At 52.8% G+C, this 16,548-nt stretch overlaps 1 protein-coding gene across 1 annotated transcript; it reads right to left on the reverse strand.

The window, feature by feature from the left end:
* Nucleotides 1-356: 356 nt before the first annotated feature.
* Nucleotides 357-16,349, reverse strand: DCST1 (DC-STAMP domain containing 1). Its single transcript, XM_065926246.1, has 16 exons — nt 16,292-16,349; nt 15,838-15,963; nt 15,695-15,769; nt 10,719-10,847; nt 10,229-10,368; nt 9,272-9,485; nt 9,043-9,186; nt 8,268-8,389; nt 7,721-7,878; nt 5,577-5,676; nt 5,355-5,450; nt 5,111-5,237; nt 4,376-4,492; nt 3,743-3,885; nt 3,512-3,625; nt 357-608 (listed from the first exon to the last, which is right to left on the reverse strand). Exons 1-16 carry the CDS (start codon nt 16,347-16,349, stop codon nt 357-359), a joined length of 2,115 nt encoding a protein of 704 aa, XP_065782318.1.
* Between the last annotated feature and the right edge of the window lie 199 nt (nt 16,350-16,548).

Below are 16,548 nucleotides of genomic sequence, written 5' to 3' on the forward strand. Positions count from 1 at the left end.
AGCGCTCCGGGTTCCAAAGAAGTGTGGATCCAGCCCTTGACTCCGACTGCCGCACTGCTCACCCTGCTCTGCACAGCCACTTCAGGCTGCTTGCAGGATGGGAGCCAAGGCCCAGTCCGACCGGCTTGGGAGTCGCACCTCCACCCGGCCCTGGGTCAGGACGCCTTCGTAGCAGCTTCACTGCCCTCCGCTCTCACGACCGCAGCCGGGCTCTGCCGGATCAGGTGGGCTGGTTCTCCCGACTGCCTAGCTCACCCTCCGGTACTGGACGCCTGCGAAGCGCGGGCATCAGGAGTGTATGAAGCATTTTATTAAACAGGAAGGAGCGGATGGGAGAGCGAGCACTCTACGCCCCTTCACTCCGCGTAGGTAGCATCATCGTTGCTGTCGCTGTAGGCGGAGGAGGAGAGCTCCTCGCGGGGTGTGCAGGCCGGGCACCGCTGCCGCATGTCATTCCAGCAGGAGCGGCAGTACACTGCCTCGCAGTTCGGTGTAGGGCACACGTAGGACTCGGGCGTCTCGGGTGCTTGGCACACCACGCATCGGCGGCGCAGCAAGGGGCGCAAGAGCGGGCAGCTGCGGTGCAGGATGTCAACCAGATGGCGGCGCTGTTGAGAAACAAGGCGGGTTTAGAGCCGGTTGGGGAGCAGGCGAGAAAGATGGGGAGGTGGAGAACAGCGCTTATTTTTGGAGAAGCGCTTCTTATCCGAAGTCTCAAGACCTGACTATGCCCATATGTTAGAGGAAGCTGGATTTGGCAAAGAAGGGCCCTGGAGGGCAAGGGTTCTATGGATGTCGGTCCTGGAGAGCTTCCCTCACTTCGTGGTGGAGAGTGAGAGGATGCAGCCGGGAACAGCCACAACCATCATCACATGCACTCTCCGGTAAATCGTAAATCGTCTTATTTGATTCTCACCGTGAGGCTGAGAAGTGAGTAGGGCAGATAAGACTATCACTACCGTGTTCTCCTACTTTACAGATGAGAAAGCGGAATCTCATAAATGTTAAATGACTTTCCCAAAGGCACAGACTGAACAGTAAAACCTGTCTGGATCCAGGTACCCTGATTCCAAATTACAAGCCTGGCTCATTATGCTCCCTCTGTCTCCCACCCTCTCTCCACACGTTTTCCAGGAATTCTCAGGCCACCTTATCAGGTCACTCTTTGCTCAAGAAACTCCAGGGGCCCCACTGCCTGCCAAGCAAAGGCAGGACTCCTGGCCTTGGCCTTCTGAGCCTTCCACAACTTGGTCCCTTTCTAGCCTCTGCTCCAACTTACCTCTCCCTGAACTTTACATGTTCTGTGCCGGTTCCTCCTTAGACTTCAAGCCCTGCACTTGGTTGGCATTTCCTTTGGACTCTGAGTCCTTGCACATTCTGCTTCCTCAACTGGGAATGAACGCCCTTCACATTTCCATCTGCCCATCAAAATCCAGTTAACTCCATGATCTGGTCATGGAATCACATTATGTTCATTTTGAATGAGTTTCTTAGGACCTCTGGATCAAGACGATGGACTAGAAGGACATGGAGCTCACCTTCTCTCATAGTATCAGTATGTTCATCAGACATTCATCCAGCCTCTACTGCATGTCATGGGAGTTGGGGGGAGGGGGGTCTAGGAGCTAGAGAAAAAATTTAAGCAAACATGGTCTCTCACTTTTATGAGCTTTTTTAGGGCTGATTAAATAAGAGTGGCTGCTCCTTGTGTTTTTAAATGATATTGGGCCCTGTACCAAGAAACTAGGGGGGCTTTCCTGGTGGCTCAGACGGTAAAGCATCTGTCTGCAATGCAGGAGACCCGGGTTGATCCCTGGGTCAGGAAGATCCCCTGGAGAAGGAAATGGCAGCCCACTTCAGTATTCTTGCCTGGAAAATCCCATGGACAGAGGAGCCTGGTAGGCTACAGTCCATGGGGTCGCAAAGAGTCGGACATGACTGAGCGATGTCACTTTCACTGTCACTTTCACCAAGAAACTGTAAGTAAATTAATCCAATCCAAACAATAACTATGTAAGGCAGATCTCTTTTCAGCTGAAAAAAACTGATGGCTTGGAGAGGTGATCATTTACAGACAATGACAACTAACACATATATATAACTTGCTATGCACCTGCACTGTTATTAAATGAGTGAAACTCACTAAACCCTTACTACAAATAGAGGGAGTAGTTAAGTCCATTTTACAGAAGTGAAAAACCAAGACTCAGCATTTAAGTCAGTGCTCAAGATCACACAATTGTCGCAGTAATAAGGGGATAGGCCAGGATTCAAACCTAGGCTCTCTAGGGATTTCCCTGGTGGTTCAGTGGCTAAGACTCCAAATGCAGGAGGCCTGGATTCCATCTCTGGTCAGGGAACTAGATCCCACCTGCTGCAACTAAGACTTCACATACCGCAACTAAAGATGCTGCATGCCACAACTAAGACCTGGCACAGCCAAATAAGTAAATAATATCTTTTTTTAAAAAAGAGATCTTTATATTAAAAAAAAAAAAAAAAAAGAATCTCTCTGGCACCAGAGTCTCATACCTGACCACCACTCTATTACTGATCTCTAGTGAGCAGGCCTCATAGAGTTGTCCAACCTCCCCATTCTGCAGAGGGAAAAACTGAGGTCCAGTGAAGACCACGGCCAAGGTTACAAAGCTTAATGAGGGCGTGTGGACTGAAGCCTGGTTCTGCTGACTGTGTGCCCTTTCTGTACACCACATGCCTCTTCGTGAGACCTCCCTGATCCCCAGTCCACCTGAGTCCCCTCACCTATGCCACCTCCTCACACCCTGCACACCTCCCAACCCCCTCTGCTGGAACGGCACTGAGCTTCTAATCTGAAGTCCTCTCAGAAGAACCTGTGGCTTTGCCTTGGGCCCCTTGTTTCTGATGAACCCGTCTTGTTTTTCTTTGACCCAATTATATCAAATCTGATTCCTCCTTTTTGCCTGCTTCTCTATGGTCCAGGTGTCCCTGGTGGCTCAGTTGGTAAAGAATTCACCTGCAATGCAGGAGACCCCCGTTCGATTCCTGGGTCAGGAAGATTCCCTGGAGAAGGGATAGGTTACCCACTCCAGTATTCTTGGGCTTCCCTGGTGGCTCAGATAGTAAAGAATCTGCCTGCAATTCAGGAGACCTGGGTTTGATCCCTGGGTTGGGAAGATCCCCTGGAGGAGGGCATGGCAACCCATTCCAGTATTCTTGCCTGGAGAATTCCATGTATAGAGCAGCCTGGCAGGCTACAGTCCATGGGGTTGCAAAGAGTCAGACATGGCTGAGTGACCACGCACAGCACAGCCCTATGGTCCACTTAGGATCTCAGGCTGGGCTAAATACTGGTTACAGATATGGACACAGCCTTGACCTCCAGGCACTGGATGACCAAGGCCTTTGCATGCCCGCCATCAGAACTCACTGAGCGTCAGTAGACTTGGGACCTTGGTAGGGGCTGGAGGGACTAAGGGGAGATGCCCCCCTACTCCAGTTCTTAGACCCAGACGCGCAGGCATGGACTCACCGGAGCCCTCTGCTGTCTTGCCCGCCTCAGGATGGTAGCCCTCCTCAGCTGGGTGAAGGCTGCTCTCTTCCTCAGGAGGTCATTGTAGAGGAATAGGGTTCGCTTCTTTTCTCGCTGGGGCCAAGGAGACAGCACAGAGGAGGAAGACATCCCCCGAGGTGGGGCTGATGGGGAGCTGGGTGCAGGCCGGTGTGTGTGCACCCAGGGGTGGAGAGGTTGTGGGGGGCACACCTTGGGAAAGTAGAAGGCTGTGATGACCCTCCGGAGCCGGTAGCCGAAAGCCTGGAGCAGGCAAAGACACACTAGGAGGCCACTTGGTAGTGCGGCTTTCCAATAGGCCCTGGTGCTCAGGGGCACGGGCTGGGGCAGGCAGGCTGGGGGAGGAGGTGGGCCTGTCAGGGGTATGGCCCGGCCGGCTGGCCGCACCTCTGCACTGAATTCCCCACTTTCATGGGGTGTGGGTTAGGTCTCTGATTACCCTGTTATCTTCCTGCCTGCCCCTCACCCTGCAGAGCTTTGTTGCAGTATGGTAGTCATTAGGCCCAGGAAGCTATTTGTTCAACATGGCACAGACGTAGAAATTTTCCATCATGGCAGAAAGTTCTATTGAACAGCATTGCTCCAGAGGGCTGGGACTTTGGGGGACCCTCTGGACTCCTCTGACCCAAACCTGTCATCCTCCAATCCTTCAAGCTTGACCTGATGTTTCCTACTCTGATTCTCCAATGCAAACACACCGACCCCCATTTCACCATAGCCAAGGCCCGGTCCCCTAACTCTTTGTCTTGGAAACACCCCGCCTGCCTCCTCTCCCCTGGCCCCCAGCCATCAATCCCTCTGATCCAAACTTTCGGCATCACTCACGCATGTTGTTTGAGTCCACCACCATCTCGGAGGAGGTGTTCAGGGCTCCGATGGTGTTCCGAAGAAGCCGGGCAAGCATGGAGTCTCCCCCGACTTTCACTTCCAGTTTATGACTGCCTGATGCCAGGATAGGGGTCGTGGTGTGTGTGGGGAGTGGGGGAGTCAGGAGAGAGTTGGAGTTATGGAGATGGGGCAGGATGGGGACTGGATGGAGGGGAGAGGTCAAGGCATAGCAATACTTCTCAGCTGCACAGGACTTTCCATCCCTTCACTGTTTACTAATGCCTCCTCTTGACAGATACAAAGGGGAGTGGAAACTGAGGCTCCCAGTGACAGCTGTCAAGTTGCAGGGCTGATATTTGACCCTAAGGTGGGCAGGTAGGGGCTGAGAAGCAGAAGGAAATGACAAAACTGGAAGAACTAGGGACTTCCTTTGGGGTCTGGTGGTTAAGAATCTGCCTTCCAGCGCAGGGTCCCATTCCTGGTTGGGGACCCAAGCTCCCACGTGCCGTGAGGGAACTAAGCCTGGGAGTCACAGCTGCTGAGCCCGTGCTCTGGAAGCCATGCGCCACAACTAGAGAGAAGCCCATGAGCCACAGCTAAGACCTAACGCAGCCAAATGAAAGAAATTTTTTAAAAATTGGAAGAATTGGGGTGGGGTGGCTGTGCAAGGGTGGGAGTTCTCCAGGGGGTTGTCTCCTTGGGCCTGGAGCCTGGAGTGGGGGCTGGGCTCACTGCGGAAGGAGTACTGCACGAAGGAGTGGTGGCGGATAGTGTCGAAGATGGAATAGAGAGCCCAGTCCAGGCCACAGAGCACCAGCAGCAGCAGCAGCACGGGCAGTGTCTCCATGAGCTCCCTTAACTGGCCAGGGAGCAGGAGGGGCGGAGCTGGGCAGTGCCACTGAGCCCCCTCTGCCCTCCACCCCTCAGACCCCCGCCTCTAGTAGGATCTGGGGTCCTGCCTCCATGCCATCCTCACCACATTTCTCATTTCTGCGGCCTGGATCGTGGGGTCCCAGGGGAAGATGACGGTTTTCTTCTCGGCTTTGCGGAGTGGCAGCAGCGTCTGCTTGCCCTGGGAAAAACGTCCCCACGGTGAGAAACGCTGAGCACCCTCTCCTCTTCCCCTCTGCCTTCCTGGAGCAGGACGCCACCCAGAGAACGGGACAGGGCACTCTTGGGCAAGGCTGCGCACACTCACTAGCTTCTTTCTGCGTTCATCGATCTGACAGAAGTAGGCGCTGATATAGATGTTGTCGAAGCGGATGTCCCCGTTATAGCTGTCCATGTAGGAGAAGCACCTGTGGATGAGAGTGTCTCCATCGCCTCCAGGTTTACCCACCCCCAACCGTGGGCTTCCCTGATGTGGTCAGTCAGCCGGCCGCCCAGCACGCACCAAGCATCGTCTGTGTCCTCGGAGGAGAAAGCCCTGCCCTGCCCTCCAGCAGCCCCGCAGTCCCATGAAAAACATACACATACATACTGCTGACACAGAACAGAGGGGAGGACGGGAGGGAGGGCTGTGTAAGTGCATGTGTGTGCCTGGGAGGTAGGGGAAGGTTTCCCAGGCATGGAACTTTCAGGAAGAATAGCAAGCAGAAGAAACATTAGGAGCAAAGGATGGAGACAAGGAAAATCCCTCAAGGATGCAGAAATCGCCCAATCCACTGACTCCCACATTCACCCCTCAAGCCCCTGCCTCTTGGCTGAACCCTCAAAATATCTCCTGGGAGCTCACTTGAAGCAAAACTCATTTCAACCATCATTTCCCTTCTCCACTGATACACCCCTGAGTAAAGCGATATTTTCTGTGTGAGCGTGTGTGCACGCGCAGACGTAGCTTTTCTGTGTATCTCTCAAAGTCCCACATAATGCTTCAGTTTCCTGAGGAAAAATGTTAATTGTTGGAAATGTGTTTAAAACTGTAAAAGTACATTAAATAAGCTCTGTAAACTGTGAAACATGATTTCCAATGCTATTGGTTCTGGGACCCTGTAAAAATCCACATCTTTGCCTTTCAGAGAGAAATGTCTATAAATGCAAAGAAAGACTGTGAGCGCCCCCTTGTGGGGAGACCTACCACTGCTGGGTCTGGGCCTCCGGAGCCGGGTCTCCATCCCTCCCCACCTCAGCCCCTTCAATGAGTGACCTCACCCAGGTTGAAAGCCTGGAAGTGGCTTTTGACTCTGTACCTCCTTCCTTCCCTCCGCAAGCTGGCTCTGCACCTTCCCCCACCTCCCTCCATTTCAGGCCAACTTCCTGCCACGCCCCCGCCCACCTCCGTTCCAGCCTGGCTCCCTAACCTCTGACCCACCTTGGCCTCCCCGCCTCCAGGCTGCTCCAGTACAGCCTGCAACCTTGCCGCTGGGGGGCGGTTCAGGGCTCTTCTGCAGGGATTTCCAGACTGTTCTGACTATGCCGGGTCAACCACAGCCTCTGCCGTCCACATCCCACAAATGCCGAATTCCTGACCCAAGAGAAGACTTTTCCTCTTCTTGGCCGTGGCTCCCCATCTGCAGCCTTTTGAAGCTCAGTTATGGCCCTTTCAGGGACACTTCCTCAGCTCCCACATCTGTCCATAGTACAGCCTTTGAATCATCTCTGTCTTGTGGACGCCTCTCCTACTTCCCCTCAACCATGAGCGTCTTGAGGGCAGAACTATGGCTCATTCATCTCTGTCCTCCCACAGGACTCTGGACACACACATAAACACTCACTTGCAGTCTAGGTCCCACAAACAGGGGCAGAAGGAGCAGGAGCCCCTGCGGCCTCCCTTGTCCAGCCCCTGCCCATCTCAGGCACGTGGGGCTAGAGACAGGAAACAGAGGGTCCAGAGGTCGGCAGGGAAGCAGAGTGAGGCCCAGGGCAGCCCAGCTGGACGCCAGGCTGGGTGGGGTTGAGGACTTTGGTCCAAATGGAGGGAAAGTAGCTGCCAACACAGCAGGCGGGAGAAAATGAAAGCAGAATTGGACGATAAAAATGGCACAAAGTCAGAGCCAAGGGGAATATGAAGGGCAAGAAAAAAAAATCAAAAGTCAAAGCTAAAAGTTAAAAAAAAAAAAAAAAGAAGTCAGCGTTGGGATAAAGGCCGGAAGGAGGTAGATAAATGAAGACGGTCGCCCTTTTAAGGTGGTGGGAACATGGGGTAACGTTTCTTCTGACAAAATGTCCACATTTCCTTTAACTTTGTGTAAACAACGAACCCAGCTTTGTAAAAAGGCAAAGTTAAAGGCGCAGAGCATTCAGATTCAGTCGGAGGAGGGCTCTGCTGCTCCATTCCTAGGGCCTCCCTCGGGGCACGGCCAGCAGGAGGCCGGGGCTCCCGGGCAGAGGCTGAGGACTCACGCGTGCAGGACCAGCAGGAAGGTGCAGGAGAGCAGCACGTGCAGCAGCCCCAGGGTCCACTCGAGCTGGGCCTCCTGGCGTCTGACGTAGTCCCGCACCTCGCTGCTCACGTGTTTCCAGCTCGTGTTGAGGCCCAGCAGCCCAGCCCGCTTCTCCTCCTGGTGGGCGGCACAGGCGCCGCCTCAGAGGCCGAGACCCAGCTTCCCAGGCTCTCTGTGGCTTCTCTTCCCCCTGGGATGCTTCACTCATGCGCGTCTCCTCCCAGGAACTTCAGGGCTGCCTCTGCCTCCTGTTCGCCGCCCTCCTTGACACAGTCTTGCTCCTCTGCACCTCTGTGAGCTGGCACCCTCTCACACCTGGCTGACCCTTCCCACAGGCTGGACACCCTCCCCCTCCCTGCCATCCAATGCCTCCACCACTCCCCACCCCGTCCCCTCCCTCACCAGCCACCTCTCCTGTGTCCTCGCCCGCTCTTCCTCGCATCCTGTTCCTGTGCCCTCCTCCTCCCACTCCCTATCCCCCCCACCTCTCACTGCCCATTTCTTACCTTGAGGTTAATAGTTGCTGAAAATTCCCCCTCCAGGCCATGAATAGACTGGTTGAGGGAGTCATAGGTCTGCCCAAAGTTGCCTTCCACTGGGATGCGACCACGGCACCAAACTTCCATCACTGGTGGGCAGTGGGGCCGGGTCAGGGGGCCTCCAGTCCTCCCTTCCCGTGATCCTCTTCATCCTACTGCTTTTGTCTCTCTGCCCGTGACTTTCTTTCTTTTCATTTTTTGGTGTGACTTATGGAATCTTAGTTCCCAGGCCAGGGATTGAACCTTGGCTCTTGGCAGTGACAGCCTGGAGTCCTAACCATTGGAGTCTTAACCACTGGACTAAAAGGGAATTCCCTGCCATGGCGTTCTACCACCTGGAGTTTTTCCCTTCTTCGCTCTCCTTGAATTCTTCCCCCATTTTTTTCACCTGTCTATGACCATACCAAACACTAATTATGATAGCCAACACGTAACAGAGCAGTTCCTCTGTGTGCCGGCTCTGTCAGCTGCTTCACCTGTATTATCTCCTTAAATCCTCAAGACCCCTAATGGGATAAGTACTATCATGATGTCCATCTTTCAGATGAAGAGACAAAGCAGGAACTTACCTGAGTCACAAATCTAGTCAGCTGGAGGCGCTGGGCCCTAAGGATGCCGTGTCCTCAGAGCCCAAAGCCTCCCCTCCTGACTGCCTTCCTGCCTGACACCTTCCCAGGGTCCCCCAGGACTCAGATCCCTAGCCCTGGTGCTCCCCATCCTCCTGCCTCACCCTTGTGCTCACCCTTGGCAATGCTGCAGAAGAACTTGAACTTCATGGGCAGGCAGAGTAGGTGGTTGAGGAGGGGCACCCAGATGCGCTGCATACAAGCTCCATGTTTCTGGTCAAACCAGCGGCGGCAGCTGAACATGGCCTTGTTCACCACATCTGCAGGAAGGGCCAACGGGGGTCTGAGGTCCCAACACCCTGAGCCAGTTCCCGGGCCCCTGCCTGCCCAGGGACCCCCGCTCACAGGAGCAGCGCAGCTTGGTCTTCAGCTCGTACATCTTCTGTGTAGACAGGTGGTGTCTGAAGGCTGAGGCAAGGGGGGCTGCTCCACCTGGGGCTGTCTCTGAGCCCTCGGCATCCTTGGGTGAGAATCCGCTCTCACTGTTCACCTGGGCATCCAGTTCCTCAAAGGAGTTGGTGATGTTCTGAGTCTCGGCTTTCAATGACTCTTTGCTGCTCTGGGGTTGGAGGGAGGAAAGGGGTCCGGCATGGCGACTTGGAGCTTCTGTGCCCAACAGCCTGTTCGTCCCCGTCAGCCCAGCCTCGGGCTCTTACCTCCAGCTGTAAGGAGCCTAGGCCTGGAGACGGCTCTCATCTCAGATTCTCCACTGTTTGTAGTCCTTGGGAGCCCTCTCCCCTCCCCAGGTGCCTCTGCTCTACTCGCCTCCCAGGCTCCCAGCTCCTCCCAAGGCCTCCTGTTCCGGATCCTTGCTAGTCAAGGAAGGTTCCCCAGGCCCTTGACTTTACCCTTCCCCGCTACTCTCTCAGGCCACTGTGTCATCTCCACTGTCCCAACTCCAAAGCCCCGAGGTCCTTGTCTTCCCAACGCTTCAACTTTCCAGTTTTTCCAGACCCTACTCTTCAGTCTTCCAGTACCCTATTCCCTCATCCCCTGACTCTCAAAGTGTCCCAACTCCTCAAGGCCAGGGCCCCCAATTTCCTGACATTCTAGCTCAACTGCCCTGAACACTACCTACTTGGGTGTTTGGGAATGTGTGTGTGATGTGTCCCAGTGGTTGGGGACCATTTAATGCCCAGAGACCAGGGCACATCCTGCAATGTTTGGGAACAGTTCTGCCCCAAATGCCAGTACCACTCGCCCTGTTGTGTAACTATAAGTCCAGGGTCCCAGCTCTCAGCTCAAGTCATCTAGGCCCTGTGAGGAGAGAGACCCCTAGACCCTGCCGTGTAGGGTCCTGACCAGCAAGTCCTTGAACACTGCCCGCAGGGGGGCTGTGGAGACACGCCAAGCTGTGCGGGTGTTGTTGATCTGCAGCTCCACCGTGCAGCCGAGCGATGCTATCACCTCGTTGAGGTTGTGCCGCAGGTTGGCCACTGGTCCTGGGGGAAGATGCCCTGGTAGATTACCTCCCTCTAGAGCCAATTAGCTTTCTTCAGCCCATCCTGAGCTCCCACTCTGCGGGCGGTGACCACCTTCTAGAACCATACATTGATGGGGCCCAAAAGCTGGTGAGAGGTCATCTCATTCAACCCCTGATTTTTTTTTTTTCCTTTTGTAAATGAAGGAGGCTCAGAGACTCAGAGGAACTCTCTCAGGGGATACACAAGTCAGAACAGCTGGGGTTAGACCCCCCACTCTTTGCTCTTCAACAAGCCTGGCTCTCAATGGATAGCCCACCAAGAGTCATTGCTTCAGTGTCACTAACTGGTACCCAGGGGCACACACTCACCCTCATAGATGGCAGCCAAGGCATATCCCAGTACAAAGAGCCTGCCCTCTTTGCCCAGCATCTTGGGTATTAGCAGAAGGCTGGCACAGCGAATGTGAGGCGAGGTCCCCCAGCCTACGACCCCCAAGCCTGTCAGGAGAGCCCAGGAAGTGGCGGGGCAGAGTAAGGAAGCTGCCTCCCCCACCAAGTTTAGCAGAGCACCCACCTCCCACAACTCCTTTCTAGAACCATCACCATACTGCCCTTGTCCCATTCACTCTGGCTCTGATAGGCCTTCAGGCCACTCATGCATTCATCTACCGAACAGCCGTTTATAGAGTTCGACTGTGTGCCAGCCTCCAGAAGGGCTTGGAGAGGAGGCCGGAGACTGAAAAGCCAGGGTCAGTGATTGACTTGGTGCATATATGCAAGTGTGTGTATTTGTGTTAGGGGAGGGGGCCAACACTTTCCCTTTCCAGGCTGGACTCCCAGGTACCCTACGTACTGAGGGGGCAGAGAGAGCAAGAGGTGAATTCTGGAAACAGGCACTGGTGCTCAGAGCAGTCAGAAGCGAGGTCACAGCCACCTCGATATTCCCTGCGCTCTGACACCTACAGCTCTGTCCCTAATTTTAGCCTTTAGTCGTCTACCTCCTGGTGTGTTTCAGCAGTTTCACATGTGTCTCCCTGTGGTCTCTGCAGGGAGACAGTGAGCTCCTTGAAGCTCATCATCCAGGGAGAGAGACAGACGGGTAAACAAATGACTGCAACACCCGGTGCTCAGTGCACGGGGAGGTGCTGTGGAGAGCTGTGGGAGCCCAGGAGGGAGCAGGCATTTCTGCGGGGAGGGTGGGGCTGGGAAGGCTGGACACAGGAGGCGATGTGACAGCTGGGCCTGGACGATGAGTAAGTGCTGCGAGGCATTCCAAGCCAAAGGAGTAGCACAAACTGGTCAGGGAACCTAGAAGGTTCCTGTGTGGCTGGAGTGTTCTCCCAAAGTTGGCCAAGGCAGAGCCCTAGTCCGTACCCTCCTCTCCCTCTGCTCGGCCCTCACGGGGTCCCCAGTGTCTCTCATGGGAGCTGCCTCGTCCCTTACTTCCTCTCTTGCTAGCCTAGATTTCAATTTTCATGAGGCAGCCAGAGTAATCTTACAAAAACAAAAATCGGATCATGGTCCCTGCTCTGCTTGAAACCATGCAATGACATCCCATCTCTGCTTGGGACCAAATCTGGACTCCTCTAACACGATCACCAGACTCTCCTGATCTGGCCCCTTCCCACCTTCTGAGGTGATCTCATCCTATTCAGCCCTTCGCCCACCACGTCCGCCCACACTGGCCTTGTTGCTGTTTCTGAAATCTGCCAAGCTCCCGCGTCCTCTGAGGTCTTTACCCTGGCTGTTCCCCCTGCCAGGAGCACTCCTCCCCCTAGTCTTCACCTGGCCGGCTCTACCTTGTCATACAGGTTTGCTGCAAACGCTGCTGGGTGCCACCCATGGTTTGTTCTCCCTTCTTCCTTGCTAACATAACTTGGGTTTTGTTCCAGGGCAATGGCCTGTCCCTATCCTGGCCCCTGGGGGTAAATCTGGATCCGTCTAACCCAAGCATGCTATAGTAGGACATCGAAAGGGGAGTGATTCTGTGGTCTTGGCCTTTTGGCCAAGACTCAAGCTGAGGATGATAGTTGACAAATAGTCACCCTACTTTCTGAGGGTGACTGTTGACTGAGGGCTGCTCTGCCTTCTAAAGAGAGCCTCATGGAGTTTGCTATCTGGGAATTCCCAAAAGAGCAAAACTGGTGTCTCACCCCTCTACCCCAACCAGCCTAGACAAAGACAGGGCCAGAAATCGGAATTATCTGGAAGTGGAGGGAAGTGGTTAGAACAGGCAGACATAGGAGGAGAGGCTGTGGGGAGGATGGGTGTTCACTTCCTCATGGCAAGTGACAGACTCTGAGAGCACCCTTCTGAGGCTGGTGTTGCAAGAAGGGGAACCTGGCTCACCCCTCCCAACTGGACACCCGCTGAGCTGCAGAGCCTGGCAGGGCCACCCCAGGGCTGCCCCAGAGCACAGAGGCAGGAGCGTTCAGAGGTCAGCAGGGCCTCCCAGGAGTATGGGGGAAATGTGCACATGGAGAGTGGTGCTTCTCATCATGACTGGGAGGGGGCAACTTCAAGGAGCCCTGTGTTCCCTGTCTGGGAGGGCAAGGACGTTTCCTTTGGGACATATAGAGGGCATGTTAATGTAAATCCATGGCTGATTCATGTCAATGTATGACAAAACCCACTGCAATGTTGTGAAATAATTAGCCTCCAACTAATAAAAATAAATGAATTAAAAAAAAAAAGAAAGAAAACACAAGAACAAAAACCACATTCTGAGGATGATAAAAAATAAGATACAGAGATTGGGAAAAAAAAATAGAAGGCATGTTAAGTCGCCTCCATCATCCAGACTCTGCGACCCCATGGACTGTAACCCGCCAGGCTCCTCTGTCCATGGTATCCTGCAGGCATGATTACTGGAGTGGGTTGCCATGCCCTCCTTCAGGGGATCTTCCCAACCCAGGGATCGAAACTGCATCTCTTCTGTCTCCTGCATTGGCAGGCAGGTTCTTTACCACTAGCGCCACCTGGGAAATAGAGAGGGCCGCAGGTCTCAAAGCCATCTGTGGGGTCCCATCTCAGAGGGCTGCCTGTTCAGGGGGAGGCATCCAAAAATAAGGGTCTGCAGGTGGCCTGTAGGAAGTACAGGGAGCTTCGTTCAAGGTCAGTCAAATAGAACTGCCCTCAGCAGGAAACTGGGCCCAGCACGGTCCACACAGAGCCTCCAGCCAGACCATGAACAGGGCCCCCTGAGACGGCCAGGGTGTGAGGGAGTGCCGCACAGAGGCGGGGGAATTCTAACAGTATCGATGACTTCAGACTTTTGTCCCTTTTCCTCTAATTCTTCTAATCCCCTTTCTGACATCAGAAGAGCCAGAAAGGGAAGGAAGTGGAGAAAAAAAGTGAGTGAGCAGGCTGTGCCTCTTGTCCGCCGCAGGACCCCACTCCACGATCAGGCCTGCGCTTCGGGGCAAGGGCGTGGTCAGGAGGGAAGATGTTTGAGAATGATGTGAGATTGAAATCTTGACGTAGACAGGACTGGACCTTTTAAGCCCCGAAAATGGTCATAATTACTGAAGCAAGACTAGATCTTCTAGATGAAAATCACCAGAAAGCTAAGGGTCTGTGTGAGAGGTCATCAGTGGGGAGAAATGTTGGAAAACAGTGGTCAGAGAGAAAGTAGTTTCCTGCTGGAGCCCCATAGAAGGAGTTGATTCAGTGAGCTTGGGATGATGCCATGTCCGTGCCCCGTGCTTGGGAGAGGGTTAGAAAGGACATGTTCTGACCAGAGGTGTGGGGGAAGTCGGCTGGGGGCTTACAGGAAGTTCTTTGTTCTTATAGGAGACACGAGGAAGGAATGCTCTGACCTTTTGATATTGTCATATGAGGACATGGTGTCTGGATTTGCTGCAGCCATTTGGTGACCTGAAGAGGAATGATCTACAGGCCAAAAATGGCAGAGAAAAAAGTCAAAAGGAAGCTTGGTCCTTGGTGGGTTTACTGAGCTGCCAAATTATCCAAATTCCAAAACTACTCTACCTTGAAACTTGTTAAATGAGATGATAAATTTCCTCTATAATTAAGCCACTTTTAGGTGGGTTTTCTGTTTCTGTGTCTCAACACCTCTTGATACAACGTCTCCCTTCACATGTCACCTTCTCTAAGAAGCCTTCCCTGACTACTCCCCAGCTAATTCCAAATCCCTTTCTATCACATTCCCCTGGTTTACGTTTTTCATACCACTTGTAACCATCCAAAATGCTCTTGTCTATTTCTTCATTTATTGTCTAACTCTTTCCACTAGAATGTAAACTTGAAAGAGAATGTAAAAAAAAAAGAAAGAAAGAGAATGTAAACTCTGAAAAAACTGGGTGTGTGGGGGGGAATATTTAAAAGGAATTAAGAGGTACAAGCCTCCAGTTATATAATAAATAAGTCAGAGATATATAACAAGGAGTTTGGTCAATAGGAAATATGGCCAATATTTTATAATAATTTTAAATGGAGTATAATCTATAAGGATGCTGAATCAAAATGTTGTACACCTGAAACTAATATAACATTTTAAATTAACTATACTTCAGTTAAAAACAACATGTTCAATAATATTGTAAAAACTTTGTACAGGGAAAGATGGTTCTTAGACTTATTGTGGTGATCATTTTATAATGTATGCAAGTGTCAAATCACTATATCGTACACCTGAATTAACATAATATTGTACATCAACTATGTCAATTAAAAAAAGAAATCATTATAAACTTATAACAGTTACTGCACATACATATATATACACAGAGGTATGTACTATATACCATAATGTATGTATATGTATGTAATGCGTGTTATATATATTATAAACTCTAGGGGTCTAAAATTTAAAAAATGAGCTGAGTGCTTGTCAACCTTGTTCACTGCTGAATGAATCCTCAGAAGGTGCTCAGTTAGTGCTAAATGAATGAGTGAATTGAATTTATCAGAAGCAGCAGGAAACAAGATCAGAGAGGTCAGGAGAGATGGGGATTATGAATGGTTTTGGGGTTTATCATGGGGGTTAATCTCTGGAGGAGGAAATGGCAACCCAATCCAGTATTCTTGCCTGGAGAATCCCATGGACCGAGAAGCCTGGCGGGCTACAGTCTGTGGGGTTGTGAAGAGTCGGATGTGACTGATCACACACATAGGGGTTAATAGAGAGGCCCTCAGACTGGGGAGGCTCTTGTGGGCAAGGACTCTGTCTTCTGTAGACTGGGGCCTCTTCCCTCTGATCTCCCTTCAAAATCCAAGATGAGGCTGAAATTACAAGGGACACTTGGGAACAGAAGAAACAAGAGAAGGTTCCTTCCTGGGCACCCAGGGCTGTGCTGCATCCCTGTGCTTAGCCCAGCACTAACCCACTAAGCTGTACAACGTCACCATCTTCTGATCTTCATAGATGTTCATAGGGTTCACCAGAAGCTGAAAGAGACCTAAAGATACAGGGTTCAGCCAAAGGTCAAAAGGTGCGCCCCACCTCTGACCTGTGCTCCGTACTCACCTATGGCCAGGAGCCCTCCGGTGCCTGCCCCCAGCAGGAAAGCAGTGACGGGAAACTCACCCGGCTGGCGCCATAGGAATTGGTTACAGGACCTGGGCAGCCCCCAGTTCAGGAACCCCTGCACCGCTGAGGGGTCAAACGGTTTAGCCCAGCACTACTGGGCTGGGACATGGTTCATTAGGATGAGGGGTGGCAGAGGGGTGGAAGCTGGGGGAACCTGGATGAGGGTGGCCAGAACTCGGGGGACCCTGGGGAAGTGGGGCAGACACGAGGAAGAGAAGAAGAGAGGGCTAGGCCAGAGGAGGGCGGCGCTGGATGAGCAGGGTGGAGGCTGGGGGCCCCCAAAGTGGGGGAAGGGGCGGGAGTCCTGGAGGAGAGACTGGGTGAGAGGAGAGGGGGCCAGGAGCTGCTGGAAATCTCTGGGAAGGGCCGGGGTCTCTGGTGACTGACTCACTGGTGTGGGGTAGCTTCCTTTGCCCTTTTGCTCCATTTTGATGAGGTCTGATGGCCATGAGTCTGCTATGGGGAACTCTCTCTCATCCCAGAAAGCTCCTCGAGGATGTCTTTGGATCAGAGGTTTGGCTTCTGTCTCCTCCACCTCACCCACAGCCTGTCTGAGGGCTGTCTTTTAATCCCTCAGCTATGAAATGATAGAGACCTACCTATCCCTTTGCAACTAGATAAAGAATTCCAAGACACACACGGTAAAAG

This window comes from Muntiacus reevesi, chromosome 1, assembly GCF_963930625.1.
Source record: "Muntiacus reevesi chromosome 1, mMunRee1.1, whole genome shotgun sequence".
Classification (NCBI taxonomy): domain Eukaryota; kingdom Metazoa; phylum Chordata; class Mammalia; order Artiodactyla; family Cervidae; genus Muntiacus; species Muntiacus reevesi.